General features: G+C 36.9%; 2 protein-coding genes across 4 annotated transcripts in view; both read right to left on the bottom strand.

Moving 5' to 3' along the window:
- mettl16 (methyltransferase 16, N6-methyladenosine) overlaps positions 1–10,796 on the bottom strand; it is a 47,126-nt gene extending 36,330 nt beyond the window's left edge. Inside the window, exons 1-2 of one of the 2 annotated variants that reach the window (XM_067366231.1) lie at positions 10,682–10,796; positions 10,069–10,210 (exon numbers count right to left, since the gene is read on the bottom strand). In XM_067366231.1, the coding sequence (XP_067222332.1) occupies positions 10,069–10,196 (128 nt within the window). In that variant the 5' untranslated portion in view covers positions 10,197–10,210; positions 10,682–10,796. Of the gene's footprint in view, positions 1–10,068; positions 10,211–10,657 lie in introns of both variants that reach the window. The other variant, XM_067366230.1, reaches the window with a different exon arrangement.
- A 973-nt stretch (positions 10,797–11,769) lies between these two features.
- Positions 11,770–21,060, bottom strand: part of pafah1b1a (platelet-activating factor acetylhydrolase 1b, regulatory subunit 1a) — a 35,516-nt gene continuing 26,225 nt past the window's right edge. For both annotated transcript variants that reach the window (XM_067365004.1, XM_067365005.1), the window contains exons 7-11: positions 20,071–20,173; positions 19,485–19,713; positions 16,677–16,778; positions 16,413–16,569; positions 11,770–14,832 (exon numbers count right to left, since the gene is read on the bottom strand). In XM_067365004.1, coding sequence (XP_067221105.1) covers positions 14,759–14,832; positions 16,413–16,569; positions 16,677–16,778; positions 19,485–19,713; positions 20,071–20,173 — 665 coding nt within the window. In that variant the 3' untranslated portion in view covers positions 11,770–14,758. The remainder of the gene's footprint in view (positions 14,833–16,412; positions 16,570–16,676; positions 16,779–19,484; positions 19,714–20,070; positions 20,174–21,060) is intronic.

Genomic DNA, 21,060 nt, shown 5'->3' on the forward strand with positions numbered 1-21,060 from the left:
AAGCGATCAATCATGCATAAGTCATGAGGAACAAATGAGGACTTTGAGCTGATCAGGTGTTTATGCACCACTTTACATGAACAGACACCACCGGTCCAGAAAACACCACTAATTAGCTGAATCTACAGAGGCACTGCAAAAACAATATTTAATTGGAGTTGTGAGCTTCTATTCAGAATTGAATTTGTAAAAAAAAAAAAAAAAAATGCATTGCAAAATGAAGTATTTTGTGCACTTAAGGTCCATAAAACATCAATGTTAGAAATGCATATATGGGTCATTGATGAATAAGGTTTTTAAAAGTGTAAAAAAACATAATGGAGATATAAATAATTTTGAACTTCTACTAAGTGTTAACAATGAGATTATGTGGTTTTTATAATCAATTAACACTGCTTTTGTCATTTTTTACAAGAATGACCTGATGTTTCAGAACATGCGTATGAGCAAGTGAAAACATGAATTTTTCAAATAGTTAAGAGAGAGTTAGGTACTTTGCTTCATGACTTTGCAGGTGTTTGAATGATGTCACATGATACTGACCACATGACTTGATCCAAAATGGTCCCTTTATATTGGTTACTCCAAATTACATCAATGAAAGTCATCTTTCTGGACATTTTTTCTTGTAACAAAGTTATTATATGACTTCTACATATAATTTCAATACCAGTTTGCAATATATATATATATATAGTAGTTTATATATATATATATATATATATATATATATATATATATATATATATATATATATATTACATATTACAAGATAATTTAATCACAAATGAAGTGGCTGTATTGGCCTTTTGACGGTTAAACCGAATGACCTTTTGACACTTCAAAATCTTTAAAATACCGTTACATGTAGCAAAGTATAATTAAAACCTTTTGCATTGAATAAAAGAGATGTAGTTGTACTACCTTTGTTTTTTTATTATTAAGGCCTTTGGCCAAAAAAAAGACCCGTCATGTCATTTACCTATATATAAAATAAATAATTAGCAAAAAAAAACAATAAAAAAGATCTCATAATGGTAATGGTACATTGTGCATCCCTAATCAAAATAATTAATTTCACAACATATATTTAAAAAAATAAAGAATTATTTGTCTGCTCTATATGTGCACTAGCAAAAGGACAAAAGACTAGAAGAAGAAGAAAAGCTAACAGAGGAGGGAGTTTGTGGTGGACAGGCTGGACAACCCTGCTAATTAGACCGCAGAGGCGAATAGCTCCAGGGGCGTTGTTAGAATTTTCAAAACCATCATTAGGAATCAAAGGGTGAAGAAACACGGGGCTCTTTTCAAGCCACATCTTCAAAAACAGACTCTACGGCAAGACCTGACAGAGCACCTGAGAGAAAAGACAGAAGAAAGATGGACACACTAATGCTATCAGCTGAGCCTCTCCAGGTGCACAGACGTCAATACAGTCTGGGGCTGTGAGCACAGGTCTTTACAGACTGGCTTTCTTTTGTTCCTCTGCTTTCTCTGAAGCACAGATCTCTCTCGCCCTCTCTGTGTCACACTATAATGACTTCTCCTGCTGAGGAAATGTGACGTGACTAGACAGGAGCAGCACTGTGGGTGAGGAAAGACAGGCCAGCTCTCTTTATGATATTATTATAGGCAACAAAACAAAATACAATAATACACAATACACAAGTGAAAAAATCATAGGAGAGTCACATACCTCATTTAAACCCATAAATCCTGACTGACTTATATATGACTGATTTATAATCGTTTCAAATTTCTTTAGAAAACATAATGCAAAATAAATTATATTTTAGTTTATTGCAGCATTGCTGTGCATGTTACATATTTTAAAAGAAATATGTTCATTTAAACATTAAATATGTCTTTAAATTAAATTGTGTGATATCATACATTGCCGTTTAAATGTTTGGGTGGTGAGTAAGACATAGCAAGTTTTACCAAGGATGCATTAAATTGATACAAAATGACAGTAAAGACATTTGTAATGTCACAAAATATTTCAAATAAATGTTTTTCAAATAAAACTTGCTATTCATCAAAAAATCCTGGAAAAAATTATGACAGTTTCCAGAAAAATAATTAATCAGCACAACTGTTTTCAACATTAATAATAGGGGTGTGAGATTAAAATGCTGTGAAAAGCTGTCTCAGGATATTGCCAAGACAGAGTGTGAGGGTGAAATTAGGATAGAATATGCCACCACTATTTTACATTATGCCTCAACTATTGTTTTGCTTTTTAGAGAAATAAAAACCATTTATTCTGTTGGATAAAGGTCACTTCAATTCCATCCAGCTCATCCAACACGAGATGCAGAGTCTTAGGTAGTGCAGCAAAAATCAGAGTTCACTGATCACATGTCGAGAGTAAGTGACGAGATGACTGACAAAACCATGGCGGAGGATTTGTTGCACAGAACAGAGCCTAAGCGTCTGACAAATGTCTTATCTTTTAGAATGCGTGCTCAGCACGCTCTCCCTATTCAGAGTATGTGCGATCACAAAATCGAAAGCAAAAGTAAAACGCAAGCGTGCAACTTTCAATACTCTGCATTTTGAAAGCGACTCCCTGACATGTTGTCACATAGTCAAATTGACCATTTTAATGAGATGTCTTTACTACTTCTCTGGACCTTGGTAATTTGGTTTCTTTCTATGGGAGATAAAAAAAAACCTCTTGGATTTCATCAAAAATATATGAATTTGCATTCCAAAGATGAACAAAGGTCTTGTGGGTTTGGAACGACATGAGGGTGAGTACTTATAGCAGTGGTCTCAAACTGCCGGCCCGCCCTCCCTCTCTACCCGGCCAGCAACTGATCTCAAAAATAAAACTTATTATTATTATTCTCTAGTTGCTACCTGTCTGATATGCAAAGAAAAAGTCGCCGTTCTATAGGATCATTCACATATCGCGTCACATAAGCGGCCGCGCCGCATTCTCCTTTCCAATGCACTTTCGCTCCAGTGGCGTCTGTCGTTGCTATGCAACCATGAGCCGCGCTCTCAATCGCTTCTATTATGAGCGCGCTTACCTAAATTACAGTAAAAGCACTCGACTTTAAGTCACGAGCGCCGATTTAAACCACCGAAATGCGTCCGATGCAGCCATTAAACGTTACCGATGTTCAAACAGCATCTTGGACAAATGCACTGCCAGGTGTCTGTCAAGAAACAGAAAAGTGTACAAATGTATTCAGGGATTGTATTTGTTCAGTATACAGTGTTGGTCAGTGCAAAATTGTAATGTTATTTAAGCTAACATAAAGTAAGGGAAAATACTTCCACTAAATATTAAAAACTAATAATGTATGTAACAATGAGAGATTTTGATTTTTTGGCAAAATAAAGTTGATATATATATAGCTCCAGTTTTTTGTTTATTCCTGACCCCTCCACACCACAAGTGTTGATGGTTTTGTTCCTAAATTACTATATTTTTTTTATTCCATGCACCTTGTTGGATGTGAGAAGTTGCACCAGACTATTGCAATTAATAGTACATGTGACCCGTCACGGAAACCAGGGACACAAGTCGGCAGCACAACTTTCGAGCAAAATGAGAAAGAAGCATTTTTTTTCAAAATTGGTGATTTTTGTTTTTTTGCAGAATTTGTTAGTTGAGATCACGAAGAAGCCTTTCCGTGTTTGGGATAGCAGTATTGGTATATTTAAAAGCGTACATTTTGAGGTTGAAATCAGGCTTGTTTTTCGGAGATTCTAGCACGCAGTAGGGGCGTGTCATGTCTGTGTGTATTTCCATACTGGGAAGCGTGGCTACTTACTATGCAGCGCTCTGACCGGCTCTAGCTGATATCAAAATTCAATGAAGAACCGTGGCCGTTACACCGAAAATGTTTTGAAGTACTTCTTCGACAAGCCGGATGCTTATGAACAAGCGCTCACTGATTCTGAAGACGATCTGAGCGACGATGAAAGCGGCATAATAAGACATTACCTCTCTGGAGTCGGGTAACACGCCGGCGCATTTTGCAGGATTTTTTTCACATTGCAGCAAAACAGACTTAAAATACTCCGTCATTTTTTGTCATAGAGACATAAGTAATATATCAATTGAAACTATAGAATGTCTTCTTTTATTTGTGTACACTCAGAGTAAAAACAAAATGTTGTGCTTTTTGTAAAATAAAGAAAACTAACATGATGCGTGATCTCTCCTCTCCCTCTGAACGAAGTCCAATCTGATAGTTCTCAGAAAATGAACTGTAACTTAGTGAATACTAATCATAAAAAAATTATACTTGTGTCTGAAAAAACGTTGAAATGTCAGGTTTTAAATCGTGTAAGTCAAATCGAAAACAAACCTTCTGTGTTTATGTAATCTGTATGAAAAAAGAGCCATGTCAGAAATCCGTGATTCAGCTCATTATCCGCTAATGCGGCCACGCCCACGGAGTCAGCGCTATTCAGACGCAAATTCAGTCAATACATGCATTCATTATCTCAATCGTGTATTTATTGTCTTGAAAAGTGTTTTGAATAGCCATAGTTAGCGATCTCTGGCCTCTGTTAGTCCAGTTAGTTCCTGGATTGCCTATTCTTCTTTAACAGGCTTCTCAGATGAGAAAATTTCATTTCATGATTATAGTGACCAAAATGATCACGGTTATCACAGAATCCTGTTCAAAAAGTAAATTCACCAAGTTTCATGTGGAAAACCAGCAAATAAATAAAATTAGCATCAATATGTACTTTTTCTTTACATAAACATTAAAATAATAACATTAAAAATGATGGGCAGATTTTAAAGGAGTGTCTTACAACAATCTACAATGCACAAGTTCAAATAGAGTTTTGACAAAAAAAGTAACATATTTCAGATTCTAAACCATTTTTATAAAAGTCAAAAAAGATAAATTACTGACATTTATAATGCACATTAACCTTTATTATTAATAGTATGCGGTCCTTTCAGCTTTACAGGGGGTATGGTTTATCTAAATGAGATGTAAATGAGCCCTATTGTCACTCCCAGCAGGTGAGAACAGGCGAGAACTGCAACTTTAGAGGCGTTTTTCTCCCTATAGAGCTTTCTTGAATGCCTACCTTCAAATGGCCACAACTTCTCCAAACATTATCAGATTTCCATGTGTCACACATCGTTGGAAAGCTTGGAGACTACACTTTCAGAATCTGTGAATAACTCAAAATGCTCCAGGACCGACTTGTGTCCCTACTTTCTGTGACTGATCACATATTAGGCCTAGTAGTATTATATTAGTAATAGTATTATATAATTATATTACACTCTGTAACAATGAGAGAGACACTGCTGTTTACATTTAGTATGGTAAATAGAATATTTAGAGTATAGGTATAAAGATATTTTAGTAGGCAAATTTTATGTAAATGAGAAATAATGCAAAGGAAAGTAAATTTTCTGAAATGTTGCGCTTTCTTGGCTTGAATGTTATGGCCCTCCTATGAGGTGTCAATCACAGAAACGGCCCCCCGCCAATTTGAGTTTGAGACCCCTGACTTAAAGGGTTAGTTCAGCCAAAAATGATTTTTTTTTTAAATTTCATTTATTACTCACCCTCATGCCGTTCCAGACCCGTAAGACCTTCGTTAATCTTCGGAACACAAATTAAGATAATTTGTTGAAATCCGATGGCTCAGTGAGGCCTGCATAGGGAGCAATGACATTTCCTCTCTCAAGATCCATAAAGGTACTAAAAACATATTTAAATCAGTTCATGTGAGTACAGTGGTTCAATATTAATATTATAAAGCGACGATTTTTGGAGCGCCAAAAAAAACAAAATAATGACTTATTTAGTGATGGCCGATTTCAAAACACTGCTTCATGAAGATTCGGAGCACAACTGAATCAGTGTGATCTGAATCATGTGATTTCATCCGTTGGCAGTTTGAATCATTTGACACACTGATTCATAAATGCTCCGATGCTTCATGAAGCAGTTTTTTGAAATCGGCCATCACTAAATAAGTCATTATTTGTTTTTTTGGAGCACCAAAAATATTCTCGTCGCTTTATAATATTAATATTGAACCAGTGTACTCACATGAACTGATTTAAATATGTTTTTAGTACCTTTATGGTTCTTGAAAGAGGAAGTGTCATTGCTCCTTATGGAGGCCTTACGGAGCCATCGGATTTCAACTAAAATATCATAATTTGTGTTCCAAAGATTAGCGAAGGTCTTACGGGTGTGGAACGGCATGAGGGTAAGTAATAAATGACAGAAATTTCATTTTTGGGTGAACTAACCCTTTAAAGAGAGGGGTTTTACCATGCAAATGGTCAAAAACCTAATTCAAAGCACACTGTTAGCATTCTTGGACAACTAGCGAATCATTGTTACCCATTAGTAGAAAATATTAAAATAAAAATCTTTTTTTTGTGTGTGTCATTTGATGACACTAATATATATCAGTTTAATATAAGCTACCTTGATCTCTAGATACCAGCACTGGTCATTAAAAACCCCTATTGGTCAACCACTACTCAAATCTCCAATGTTCTTTCTCAGATCGATGATGCTCAAAAGTCAATGATCAAAGACGACACTCTGAAACAGAGTCGCTGTCACTCCTGCATACACCTCCTGACGTTTTTCACATCTCTGTGACCCAATTACAAGCTCCATACCCTCCAAATCTCAAACACTTGAGGCGTTCTTCCGCACCAAGATGCTTTTGTACCCATTTCCACCTGCCACTCTACAGCTCTGTAGTGCACATCTGCAGTGCTTTCCCACAGATATGGACAGGAAACAGCCCAGTGTCGAAACGCAGCATCCAAGAATCCTGCTTCCTCTCATACATGCATAATCAGGGCTTTCTTTCAGCTGCCAAAATGGGTCCAAAACAATAGCTAAAAAAACGATGGAGGCTAAGCCAGTAAAAACTTTAGCGTGTGTGATAAAAACCCTCAAGCTTGGCTAAGACCATAGAGATGTTCCAGAGACCTGGGCCGGGGCAGAAAGGAAGAACACCCAAGAGATTTAAGATACTGCCTTCTGGCACCTCAAGCACTAAACTCCCAGAGGCTGAGATCTTTGCTACAATCAAGACTTCACTGAACCAAACATCGCTTGTTTCTTTAAGGATGAAACCCTGTAGGCACAGCGGCCAATTTGCATGCACTACCTCTAAAGCCTTTGGGACGTTTCGCTCAGTAGAGAGAGAAGTACACACCTCTTGGCAAGGTCAACAGTAACGGTGCACAACCAAGTGGGAATGACTGGAAATATGGAGACTTGGCAAAAAATGCAAGATGTTCAGCCTCAGACATGACTTTAGGGCGTTTGCTCAAGATGATTCCCATTAGACCAAAAACTAATCTTGCAAGTGAGGCTAAAAAAATAAAAGAAGATGGAGAGGGGAAAAAAAACTCAGGCAATTTTCCCAGAGAAGAGTGCTGCTTGTCAAGTTCATTTTCTGACAACAGCACGAGCTCCACCCCTCCCCTGGAGCCCTGGATGAGATGCTGTGTATCGACAGTCACAGCAGGAAGCTCATCCAATCATAGCAGCCGCTTCAATGGGACAGGCCTAAAGTACTGCGCCAATGTGATTATTGATTCACAAATAACTCATCTCCTTTTACAGAGCCAAACCAGAAGTCTGCTGACTGACTCCTCTGAGACTATATGCATCCTAGCAGACATCAACATACCAGTTTGTGGGTATTAAATGTGATCTCTAATTTCTTTTAATGAATTTATTAGTGCCTGTTGTCTTGAAATAAAGTGAAATTGGTCATTGAAGGGCAAAGTTTGTAGTGTTATTAATTTTAATATACTTTCTGCTATGCAGGTTTACATATGAAGACAAATGTTGTACAAACTTATCTTAAACAGATCCTACTCAGAAATAATATAAGAAAATGCTAGTAAATATTTCTTAGCCAAAAATAGCAATAAATAACACCAGTAATAGGCTATTATTAACAGCAAATGCTTTGTAAAAACAGAAAACAACAGCAGCTTCCAACCTGTCACCACTCTGTATTGTCAACATGTCTAATTGAACCGCTTGCTAACATTTTTATTCAAAAAAATAATAATTTCTCGATTCCAAAAATAATAAAATCGAGGCAAAACAAAAATTTGAATTAATCGAAAAAATCGGAAAAACTGCTCAGCCCTAGTTAAATGTGGTTAAAGTTGCCATCGTTTATTACTGTATTCACGCAGATCAGAGTCATGTCGTTATTTTCATTATTAAACACTTGCAGTCTGTATAATTCATAAACACATCTTCATTCTTTATAAATCTCTCCAACAGTGTGTAATGTTAGCTTTAGCCACGGAGCACAGCCTCAAACTCATTCAGAATCAAATGTAAACATCCAAATAAACACAATACTTACATGATCCGATAGACTGCATGACGAACACTTTGCAAAGATCCATTTTTAGGGTTGTATTAACTGTGTGAACTTTGTTTATGCAATGTATTATAGAGTCGCGAACTTGGGGCGGGAAGCGCAAGCATTTAAAGGGGACACACACTGAATCGGCACATTTTTAATGATGCCCCAAAATAGGCAGTTATAAAAAGTGAATAAAAAAAATCTATGGGGTATTTTGAGATAAAACTTCACAGACACATTCAGGGGACACCTTAGACTTATATTACATCTTATGAAAAAGCATTCTATGGCACCTTTAAATTACTGACTACATTTCTTCCAAATTTCAAGTAAAAACATTGTCATTTAGATAATTTATTTGCAGAAAATGACGGCAGGTCTGTATATAAAAAGATACAATGTTTCAGACCTCAAATAATGCAGGTTTTTAAACACATTACTAATGTTTTAACTTCAGAAGAGTTCAGAAATCAATATTTGGTGGAATAAACCTGATTTTCAATCACAGCTTTCATGTGTCATGGCATGCTCTCTATCAGTTTTCACATTGGTGTTGGGTGACTTTATGCCACTCCTGATGCAAAAATTCAAACAGCGCAGCTTGTGATCTTCCATCTTCCTCTTGATAAATTCCAGAGTTTTTCAGTGGGGTTTAGGTCTGGAGATTGGGCTGGCCATGACAGGGTCTTGATCTTGTGGTCCTCCATCCACCTGGCTGTGTGGCATGGAGAATTGTCCTGTTGGAAAAACCAGTCCTTCGAGTTGAGAAAAATTGTTAGAACAGAAGGAAGCAATTTTAACCTTGTACGTGGCTTGAGTCAAACGCCCTTCACAAAAATGGATCTGCCATCTCTTTGTAAAGGACACGAGGCTCAAGCCACGTAAGGTTTTCCTAGAAGAAAACTGGCTTCCTTCTGTTCTGACAATGTTCTCCAATGTTTTTTTCCTTAAGACGATTCTCCATGCCACACAGTCAGGCCAGTCAATGAGTAGATGGAGGACCACCAGATCAACCCCCTGTCAGGTCCAGCCCAATCTCCAGACCTGAACCCCACTGAAAACCTCTGGAATGTGACCAAAAGGAAGATGGAAGATCACAAGCATCAAACAAAGCCGCAGTGTTTGAATTTTTGCATCAGGAGTGGCATAAAGTCACCCAACACACGACACGTGAAAGCTGTGATTGGAATTTGGGGTTATTCCACCAAATATTGATTTCTGAACTAAGTTAAAACATCAGTATTTTGCTGTTTAAAAATGAATATAAACTTGTTCTATTTGTATTATTCAGGGTCTGAAAACATGGCATCTTTTTGTTATTTACACCAGTTGTCATTTTCTGCAAATAAATTCTCTAAATGATAATATTTTTATTTGAATGAACTAAATGAATTGTGAATTGTCCTGACATGTATAAGAATGACTGTCTTACATTACTAAATTACCATCATTTGTAGCCGATAATCAAACCAAATATATTATATATATATATATATATATATATTTATATATATAAATTTATATATTTTTTTATTTTTTTTTTTTTTTTTCCAACAAGATTTCATGATCCTCCACCAGCTGGTAATTTGAAACAGATCATCCTCTCACAATACTAGAACAGAACAACACATTTATATCTTGCGTCATAATTCCTCTAGCAAATCACAAGACACTTTAAAAATACAAAAACACAACATTACTTACGTCACTCTGCCGGTCAGTGTGGTCTGCACGTGCTTCTGGAATTCAGGATATTTAGATGCCAGATAGACAAAGTCTGGAGGTTTATCCTTATAACGGTTTCGAGGATGCATAGACTTATTCAGGGCCATTTTTTTCTGCAACACTGCAAAGACAGATGGCGTGTCAACACAAACAGCAATCAAAAAGAGTCATTAGTCTTGGCAGAGTCATAAGTCACACAAAGATTCACTTTCATATGGGAAAAAAGATGCAAGTCAATGGTGGCTGATGTCACCTCTTTCTTGTTCATACACATTTTTTAAATAACATGAGGTGAGTAAATGACAGTTTGGGCGAACTGTTGCTTTAAATCTTGTTTTCATGTGCATGATTTAAAGTGCGACACACATATCTTGCAGACCGTGTCTATTTATAGAGGAAGGATATTACTCGTGTCAGTGTGCAGTGTAATAAATGATCACAAATCACAAACGTGCTCAGGGGTAATTCTCTTGATTTATGCTAAGAGAACAGCCAAACAGCTAATAGATTCGCTAGACAAGACACTGCAAACATGCAACTCTAACGAATAGCACAGGCAACACTCTACCGTGTAAATATATCGGATGAATACCGATGAGTGGAAAACTTCAGTAGTTTCTCAGAGTTCAGCACACTCGGCTGTCATTGGCAAATCACGTTGTCCCAACGTTCAAGCGTTTCTTCCCGGGTTCCGCTTCAGTCACAATTCTGCGTCGGCGCACACATACGGCGTCATGGGATCGGTTTATTTATCATAATGTAATATTTGCCAGGTTTAAAAGGGACATCAATACAAACTGTTCTTTTTGTGAAAACCACCCAGAAACAGTTTGCACCTATTTTGGTATTGCCCACACACCAGAATCTTTTGGCAAAAGCTCAGCAGATTCATCATTGACCATATTTATAAAGACTTTGCCTTATTGTGGAAGGATGTTATTTTTTGTTTTTATAAAAGTCATAGTAAAGAAAAAACGTACTTCCTTATAAATTTATTAATACTTTTGGCAAAATTTCACATTCATAAATGTAAATTCAGCTCTAAAAAACCTTGTTTTGTACTTTTTATCCATGATGTTGAACATTATATTAATCTGATTTCTGGCTCAAACAACAAAAAGGCTGTTAAAACTGTCAGCATATGGTCCTCTTTTACTTTGTAATGACCTGTAAGCTTCCCCTGGCTACTTTATTTATTTATTTTTTTATCCATTTATCTCTATGTTTTTTTGTATGTTGTGTGTATTATGGCTAATCACCTGTGATTTGTACCTTTTTGCAATTAAAAAAAAAAAAAAAAATGTAATATTTGCCAGGTCATTTACTATTATAACTTTATATATATATATATATATAAATTATGTGTTATCATGAATGTTATTTTCTTCTTTTCCCCTGGCTGTTTTATTATTTTGTGCCAGTTCTGGATTGTACTATTGTATTTATATTTGCACGTTTATAAACAACATTCTCAAAAATACTCATTGTACTATAGTAGGGTATATAAACCTTTTTATTCTTAATACAAAAATTGCTAATGTCAGCCTAAATTTCACTGTTGTTTACACAAATGGGTATAGTATTTGCAATTAATTTAAAAAAATCGACTTTTTAAAATTACATTGATCATTTTTTTATTACTTGTTTTTCTTTACATTTCGCTTATAGTTATAAATATAAAAATGATATTTGTATTTTATATTGTTAATTCTCAAAGTTTTAATAATTTTTTCTGATCTTTTTGTTTTCTTGGAAAATTAAACCATGTAAATGTGTTAGATTCTGTAACCTCTAAAACAAATGTTGAAGTTGAATATGCTGAAAATGTAATGAACTGTAACTGTAACCATTGTAAACTGAGTGTCACATCCTTGTTTGACTCCTCATACAGCATCACTACCAACAGACACAACATTCATATTTTTTTTCTTTAATTATGTTGCAAACAATAACATCCAGATATATTGTTAACAATTGGCTGTGTGAACAGTGATACCATAAAAAGCAAAGAGTCCCATTTAAGCTGTGAAGTCTGAAGCCTCCAATCTATTCACAAAGTAATATCTGATGATAGACCTGTGGCTGGAGGATGGACCTACAGACAGGACCTTCACGAGCCTGTCTGTACATGAACCCATCCAGCATGTGCAGCAGTGGGATTGCTTGGGACCTGCGAATGGCAAACTTTCTCTCCGGACACATAAAAACAGGACCATCATTGTCAAACCCAGAAAGACCTTTTAAAGAGACACGTCCAATCTTAAGGTCTTACGGAGAGCCAATCATAAGGGAGTAGCACTTCTCTTTGGGATAAACTCTGGACAATGTTAATACATGTTTCAATTGCAAATGATTCGTTTCGGCAATATTTTTGTCCAAAATTATCCACTTTTTTGGTTTAGGTTTACAGCCCCGTTGCATATGAATCTCTTTTCTGTGCTGCGTAACACAGTGAAGTGACTGAAGAACCAATGTCAATCGTCTCCACCAGCATCTAAATTACTACAGGAGGCATCATCGGTGTTTGCTTGCGATGGGCACTTCTCCCTCGGGTTGCTCAGTCTGCCACAATCCCATAGCGAAATCAAGTCGTCATCTTCCTTCATACAAGCACACACAGATCGGCCTCTACAACCACATACTGAGCGGCCCACTGTTAGCACGCCAGCCGACCTATCTGGTAGGGTGTCTGGCTTCATGAACCAATCATGGCACAATATAAATATATTAGACGTCACTTTGACCATTTGAGGATGGTCGGACATCAAACGTGGCCAATGGTTCCCCACCAGACAGCTCAATCCTCAGTACGGTTACATGCAGCAGTGCTACGTGGACAGGTACAGATCTCAGACTAGTCACTATCAGATTTTCAGCAGCAGCAGCAGCAGGTACATCCAGTACACACACACACACAACAGGAAATCGCTTGATAATAGCATGGTTAAGCAGTGAATTCTTTATTATATAATTGCATTGGAATGAAAAGGCTAATTAAAATGCATTTTGAAGCCTTGTGTAAACCTTCAATCCGATGGGACCGAAAATTTGACAATAGCAGGGATGTGCAAGTTAATTGAATATCTTTTGTCTTCGCACAAAGTCAAAAGGCATATATTTTCCTTAAAAGATATGGAATGGTTTATCTCCATGTTTGGGACTTTATCAAATCATTTCCCATTGTGTATTTATTTGTACATTTATTAACAGATAAAGCAGAGAATGTGCCACTCGTCGCACTAAAGTAATGGCTTGAGCACCTGTGGTTATTTTAGGGATATTCAGCTATGGTCCACAGTATGAAGATCCCTTTACAATAGGAGTCACCATCAGGACTCTCCACAGAGAGAACAGGCAGATCATCAGTTTGCAGCGCCACAACTTGTTATAAGATTGAGCTTTCCACAGTATCGAGTGTAGGGTTTTTTTTGTTTTTTTTGTTTTTTTTTGTTTTTTTAATATTTCATCGTAAGCCATCGTTTCATTTTATTCATTTATTTTCACCATGGAAATCTTTGCACCCATTCTTTTAAGACAGATTTTTGCACATCCCCTGATGAGAGGAAACTTTGAGCTCTTGTCATGCTTTGCACCCTATGTCCAAACTGAGGATTATGATATCTCAAGTCTCAGCGCAACTGCCATAGGGGGCAATGAGATCATTAAACAACAAAGGAAGAATCAGGACGTCTTCATCTGAATGCAGTCTTAACAAACGTTGAGGGCCAAATCAAGTGCTTCGTAGAGGCAACGTTTAAGTTTGAAGTGCTCCTGAGTGACAGACAAATCATAGAGGTCAAAATCAAAATCTTTACTAAAGCTATCTCTGATTTGGGGCAAAAAGAAAAACTTTTGCTGCCCACTATGCAGCATGGCTTTTTGGATAAAGGAGTTTTGTACAAATTCACTCCTATTCTCTCTTACAGTGTAAAGTCATGTCTCTGGGATTGTACTTCTCAGTAGGACGTGTCATGACAAGTGTACAAAGATTTATTCCCAAACGTTTCCAGACAAAAACACATGAAACGTTCTTAGATGCAACCATTAAATGTTATCTAAATCCACAAGAAGAGAATGGTAAGTACACTCCAGAAGTGATGCAACAAAGCTACAGAATAACTCCGATAACAAGCCCCATAGACGATCAGATCAACTCTCCTCCTCAGCATTATAGGTTCGTTCTGTAGCCTTTGCCCCTTGAAAGGTCTCCAAGCTAGGCACAAACAGACTAAGACAGTGGACGAAAACAAAACTAAATAAAAAATAAACAAAAACAAAAAGACAAAAATAAATCAGACACTGTCATTAAATTATCAGTTTAGTGCCCTACATTAAACCCAGTCAGCTTCTGCCTTCGGTAGGTCAGGCTGAGTGAAAGATCAGCCTGTGTTAAACCTATGGTACTTCTAGACAACATTATGTAAATTTACAGTATACAGTTTTGGATTCACCATGCAAGAATACTTTTTTTTTTTTTTCTCATTTAATAGCTCGATCTACATCCAGAATAATTTACATAAAAGGACACGCTATTGAACCGGAGTTTGGTGGGTGATAACCGTGGTGTTCGAGTGCATCCAGAAGAGCAGGAGGAAGCTGAGGGGGAAGTGGAATGGGTCCGGGGGTGGAGGGGAGCATGGAGGTGTTGTGAAGGGTCCTGCGGCTATGATCAGCGACACTCCCAAACTTTAACTGTTTGATCTACACTCCCAGTGACGACGTACGGAGCCGACTTGTGGAAATCTGTGGAGAGATAAGACACTGTACTTTAGGAACATACAGACTCAAAAGTTAGATGAAGATCACTGGTCGGCCGACAAGAAATTTTTTTCATGGCCGACGCAGATACCTTAGAGATCACACCATTTCATTTTAAAGATAGTAATTAACACATAATGCAATGAAATTTATATTTACATGACATGATATTCACTAAATTCGAAATAAATAATTTGAATAGAAATCAATATGAAAAAAATTCAAATTTAGGCAGGCTACAAATGCACATTTCAACTGGATTAGACAAAGTTTGCAAGATTCGTGGAATTAAACATTATTCAGATTTTACGAATGAGTATTTGCTAAATGTTGACAGTATTTGAGAAAGTATCATAGCGTTTGCCTTTGTATTACTAATAATAGAAAGGCAAACACTATAGGGTCATTCCGTGTCAAATCAAATCAGTTTTAACATTATTTGTTCTTCAAATATTCCTCTTTAAAGAAAAAATTATCAGCTGTATGTAAAGTGACCCACATTTGGTTTTTGACCACTGGAAATATGTACAATTTACCAATTTAAACATGGAGCCACATTAAGATCCCCTCATCTCTGGGATTGAACCATCGAGGGCCTTTAAAATATTAACAAAATCAAAAATTTGAGCTGGGGACCTCTGGTTGAATTGACACAGAGTGACCCTATAATACTTCATATATCATTCACTTTCCTTATTTAGCAGTTAAGTCTAATAATTTATTAAACAGGACTGTTAAAAAGACTAAAACTAATGAAGATTGAGAATAGGAGATCCTGTGCATCTGCAATCAGAAAAAGTCCCACTCCCGACATTTATCGGCCAAACAAAATGTATCGGCCAATGATTAAAAATGCCAAAGATGTGTAATGTGACAATTTTTTTCCCTCAAACTTTTTTTCCACTGTCCAACATGGCGGCATTAGTTCAGCCAATGGAATGAGTTTAGGGTGGGGCTATCTGATCATTTGACAAATGGAAGAGGAGGAGAAAATCATGCCATGAGCATCACCAATACCATTTGGTGATGCTCATGGCACAGACATGACACACTTCAGCTTTAAAACATACATAAAACACTTCAAATAGCAGGATTCACAAGCTCAAACAGTGTCAAGAGACCTGAAGCCTCAAACAGATATTCTATTCACACAAAAAAACATTGCTTCAAATCAATAGCCTAGAAGACAAATGTTGTGTACTGAAGTGCTTTTAAAAGGAAGTTTAAAGCTTCACAGGAGCCTACAGGGGAGCTGGCTGAATAACATCAAGTATCTCTAGAGATCTTCAGTGCCTTGATCCACTGAAAAGATCTGGACGCAAGCAGTTAAAAGACTGGAGGGTTCAGCGTCCTCTCTGAATATGCTGCCAACGGCTGACAGGACTACCTTTTGTAGAGTTACAAACTCCATCTAACCTGAGAAATCACTCTTTGGGGAAGTAAGGATGCTCTGTACACTTCTAAAAGGCATCTATACCTTTCCTTGGTCATCAAAACAACTGATAAGCATTTCAAACAACATCAGAAACCAGTGAGAGAAGATTAGTGTATATACGACCACTTACCCAGAGAGGTAACAAAATGTTCATGGGCACTCAAGGTCTTCATGCAGCGCTTATTTTTGTAGTCCCAGATCCTCAAAGTCTTGTCATCAGCACAGCTCACAATAAACTTTCCACCAGGGTGCACAAGAATCCCACGGACCCAGTTATCATGGCCAACCTGAAGAAGACGCCAAACAAAAAGATTCAGATTTAAAAAGAATAAAGCATCTCAAAAAGTTACATTCTGCACTGCAGACTCACACTAATTTTACTAGACCGACTCACCAGTGTCATAAGGCACATGCCAATGCTCACATCCCACATCTTGATCGTCTTGTCTCTGGAACCAGACAACAGGAAAGGACCAGGTTTCCCGCTCTTCTTGGTCTGTCAAAACAAAACAGCAAAAAGAGCATTTTAACCAATGTTGGGGAGGTTCAGTCCAAATTGTAGTCTTATGGGTTTGGAATGATATGAGGGTGAGTAATTTATATTTTAAATAGCTCAAATTTATATTTTTGGGTGAACTTTTAAGGCTCCGATATACTGTGAGAAAAATTGAAGAACGAACTGTTATGGCAAGTCATTTCAAACACAATCAGGCCAAAACAAAGTTCATTTTGGGAGTTCATAACAGCTTGCCAAAGCAAGCTTTCCAGAAAACACTGTCAAACTACCATTGGTCCTTGTCGATTATGTAATATGTAGGCATGCGCTGAGGCTCCGCCTTCTTACAATTGGAAACCTTCTCCGGTTTATTTTCTCTGTGGAGTCCATTGAGGTCAGACGTCTATGAGTGAAAAACACTGGAGAGCTGCTTTATAGTAGAAACTGAAGTGTAATTCTAATTGCAATACTGACACTGTTTTTCATGTTTAATACTGTAAAGCTGTTTGGTTTAAAGCATTCTATTGTATAAAATGCTATATAAATAAACATGACACTTTTACTTGACTGGAATGTCGATTTGCAGAGCTCATGCACACTTCCACATCGCTATTACCAGATGCGATCTTAACTGCTGTAATTTGTGTGTTTATTTTGTTATTGCGAAGAAAGAGAGCAGCACATATTTACATATTCATCTAAACGTTGCTCTCAGCAGTATATCGGGGACTTTACACAACTGTGTTCCCAAACAGCAGGCATCCGCCTCCGGAAGCAAGATTACATGACTGCGCTAAATTAAATATATACGAAAGAAGACCCACAGTGGCTCCTCCTACTGCAGCCACTTTCATTTTTCTTGGTGATATTTGATGGCAGTTTATCAGGAAGTTACGATTTTACTCTCTTCCAACTCAATGGATGGAAATTTCTGAAACATTAACGCATTAAAGCATTTGCAAATAAAGCACCAAGTTAAATTCAAACTTTGGATGGAAACATAGCTACTGATGTATAACATCTCACAGAGAGCGTGTGTGTAGAGATGAATATTTATGGTTCCCCTCCATAAAAGGGCAACTCTGCTCGAGGGGGAGTGTGAACAGACACATAAAAAACAAAATTGCTCTTGCTGAGAGGCTGGCATGCTCAGACAAGTGTGTTCAGGCACATTTATACCTTTACACAAAGCTGCTGTAATGACATACAAGGCTTTGTAATTGACATCTGTGACAGAGTTACTGATGTCAAGAGAGTGTTTTAATTCCACCTGAACAGGTTCAAGAAGACCAAATAATGTTACTCTTTCAGTATTGAGGAGAAAGTTCTTTACACAATAGTAATTACTGTGAGGGGTTGAAGGCTGTATTCCACATGCTGTGAGGGCTAATTTTTCATCAGATAAAGATTAAATTGGACACGGTTGATCATAAGACTGCCAAAAAATCCAAATGGTACGTTCTTCCCCTCAGGCCATCAAGTGTTAAACCCACCTATGTCATTTCATGGTCTATTTCAAATCATTGTACATGACAAATTTAGATCGTCAGTTGAAAATCAAAAGGACTATCAAAATGTATTTACAGAGCACAGCAAAGAAGAGACCAATATGAAAATGAAAAAATTATGGATTATTTACAAAAACAAAGAACCATTTATTCAAAATAAAAGGTTAAAAGAAGTGGAAAAAATTTCCCGTTATAATAACACCTGAGAGCTGGTTTCTTGTAGAATCTGAAGTAGACTTCTGTAAAATTATTTTTACCTGGTATTTTACTGTATACCATGTTGTGCATATTACATGTTACAATTACTAATTACCTGTGGTGGATGAAGTACACAAATCACAAGTACACAAAAAAAATGAAAAGAACAAACCTAAATATGATTTTCATTTACAATAATCAATACTAAAGTCCGGCATTAACATACTATCACACAAAAGTCACTTTTAAAACAAAAAGCTTTATGTTTGTCAACATAGCAAAATCTTTTGCCCTCACGCAAAACTCCCATTTGCATTTCCAAGCAAAATTACTTCACCCACAAAAATCCATAGAACAACAGTAAGTGTGTAATATATTGTTGGCTCATTTTGAGTCAGACACAATGATTCACTCTTAACTGGACCATTGGATCAGATGTTGACTTAAAAACTTGAAATTTTTTCAACAGGTTCATTGAAAGAATCAGCTCATTCACGAATCAAATATTGCTTTCTTGTTAACAAATTCATTGAGTTTGAAATATGAGTTTGAAATAACAAGGCAAATATATTTTTATATAATGTAAGAGTAAAATGTATGCTAGTACACTTTGGAAATGTGAAGTAAAAGTTTACCAAAATAAAAATACTCTGATAAAGTACAGATAATTGACGAAATGTACTCAAGTACAGAAACAAAGTAAAAATACTTTACTGTCCATCACTAATTACTATAGCAAAAACAATCCAAGAAGAGTATCCAAGAAATAATTACAGACATTCAAGCAATTACCTGTTACCTATAATTATAATTATCATGCATATTAAATGATAATCTTTAACTTTATTGATAAGACTTGTCATTATAAAGCACTACTTTGAAATCTGCTAACCGAAGTAGTTTCAGAAAGCATCTAAAATTATTGAACATACTAAATACTAATATTTGCCATCACAACTGCTACAGTATTTCCCCCCTAATTTTCACTTAGTGCTCTCACCTCTGAGCCAGTTGCCTCTAGGATGGTGGGATGAGCGCTTTCAGGGGCCCAAGAAATGCACTCCACCACGTGCTCATGCTCACGCAGCTCTGCCTTGCATTCTTTTGTGGCCACCACCCAAACGCGCACAGTTTGGTCATTAGAACTACTGGCGATCAGGGTCCCATCCTGGTTGGGCCGCACCATGCGCACCCACTCTCTGTGGCCAGTGAATGTCTTCACACAGTACCTGTTGAGTATTTCAAACAAACACAGATTTAACCACATTTATTATTGTCAAGAACATTTCAGGTATTAACTAATATCTGCAAGCTTGTCACATCTGTTTGCAAGTCACATCTGACTATTACAACATGAAAAACTGCTTAGAAAGCAAAATGTTGCTTTGTTACTTGTACAACATTTGCACAGGTGCTTTTCAGCTGAACAAACTCAATACAGTAACTGAAAGGACTGTTCTGTTTGGAGCAATCTATGGTTAGGCACCTTTGTTTTAGCAGCCCAGGACGTTTAACCAATATGCAGGTTAAGAAATCTCAAAATAAAAAGGATGAAACCTACATACAACATTTGCTAAATGACTTACCCAGTAGCCACCTCCCACATTTTAATGGTTTTATCCCTTGAGGCAGAAACTATGTGATCTCCATTGGGCATAATAGCTACAGATGAAACATTATGGTCATGCCCTGAAAAAAAATAAAAAAGTCAGTAAAGAGTTAAGTATCAAATTTTCCAAACTGTCCTGAAATTGTCATCCAATGAAGAACCAGCAGTGTCTGAAATGGATGCACTGAATTAAATTCTTGAATAAGTGCATAATATACAAATTTCTACAATACAAATCAAACAGTCATGCACATTAATGTCTGACAATGTGCAGTTAAGGTTTAAAACACATTGAACAATTTAGTGGAGAATAAGCTGCTAATTTGCCTTGGGCTGCTTTGTTCTCAGTGTGCAGGGAAAGAGATGAGCTAATTACACAGGACGCCATTTTTAAGCTCCTGAATAGATGATGAAACTAAGTAGCCTAGAAAAAGCAGTCTTAAATATGGAGGGGGGGGGGACACCATAAAATGTTATCTCGTCTCAAAGAGGATAATTAAACTGCTGTCCAAATCTCCTAATCTTCCGCTAAAGCAGCCGACCCACGAAGCGAGTCGGGGAGAGAAAGAGAGCAAGCGCGAGCAGAAGGGGGACTTGCAAACAGAAGGTAGGGGGGTCCCTTTGCCACCTCTTCAAAGATAGACTGCGCTAGAACAGTCTACCCTAGTCTCAGGGCATCATGCCAGCTTTAGTGATGGGTGTAAATTACAAGCCTTTGGATTTGTGCATATTACAAGCTGTCGCACACGTTATTTGGATTATAACCACTCAGGATTTACACATTTTTGATATGGATTACAAATGACTTGAGGGGAAACTCTGAGAACACTTGATTAGTTTTCATCATGAAACATTAAAAGATGTTTTTTGACATGTTAAACATTTATGTATTATGCATGACAAATGATAGGGCACATCCACGCTATCCATCCTCACTGGTAACCAACCAGATGACCTATTCTTGAAT

This window comes from Chanodichthys erythropterus, chromosome 17 (assembly GCF_024489055.1).
Source record: "Chanodichthys erythropterus isolate Z2021 chromosome 17, ASM2448905v1, whole genome shotgun sequence".
Classification (NCBI taxonomy): Eukaryota; Metazoa; Chordata; class Actinopteri; order Cypriniformes; family Xenocyprididae; genus Chanodichthys; species Chanodichthys erythropterus.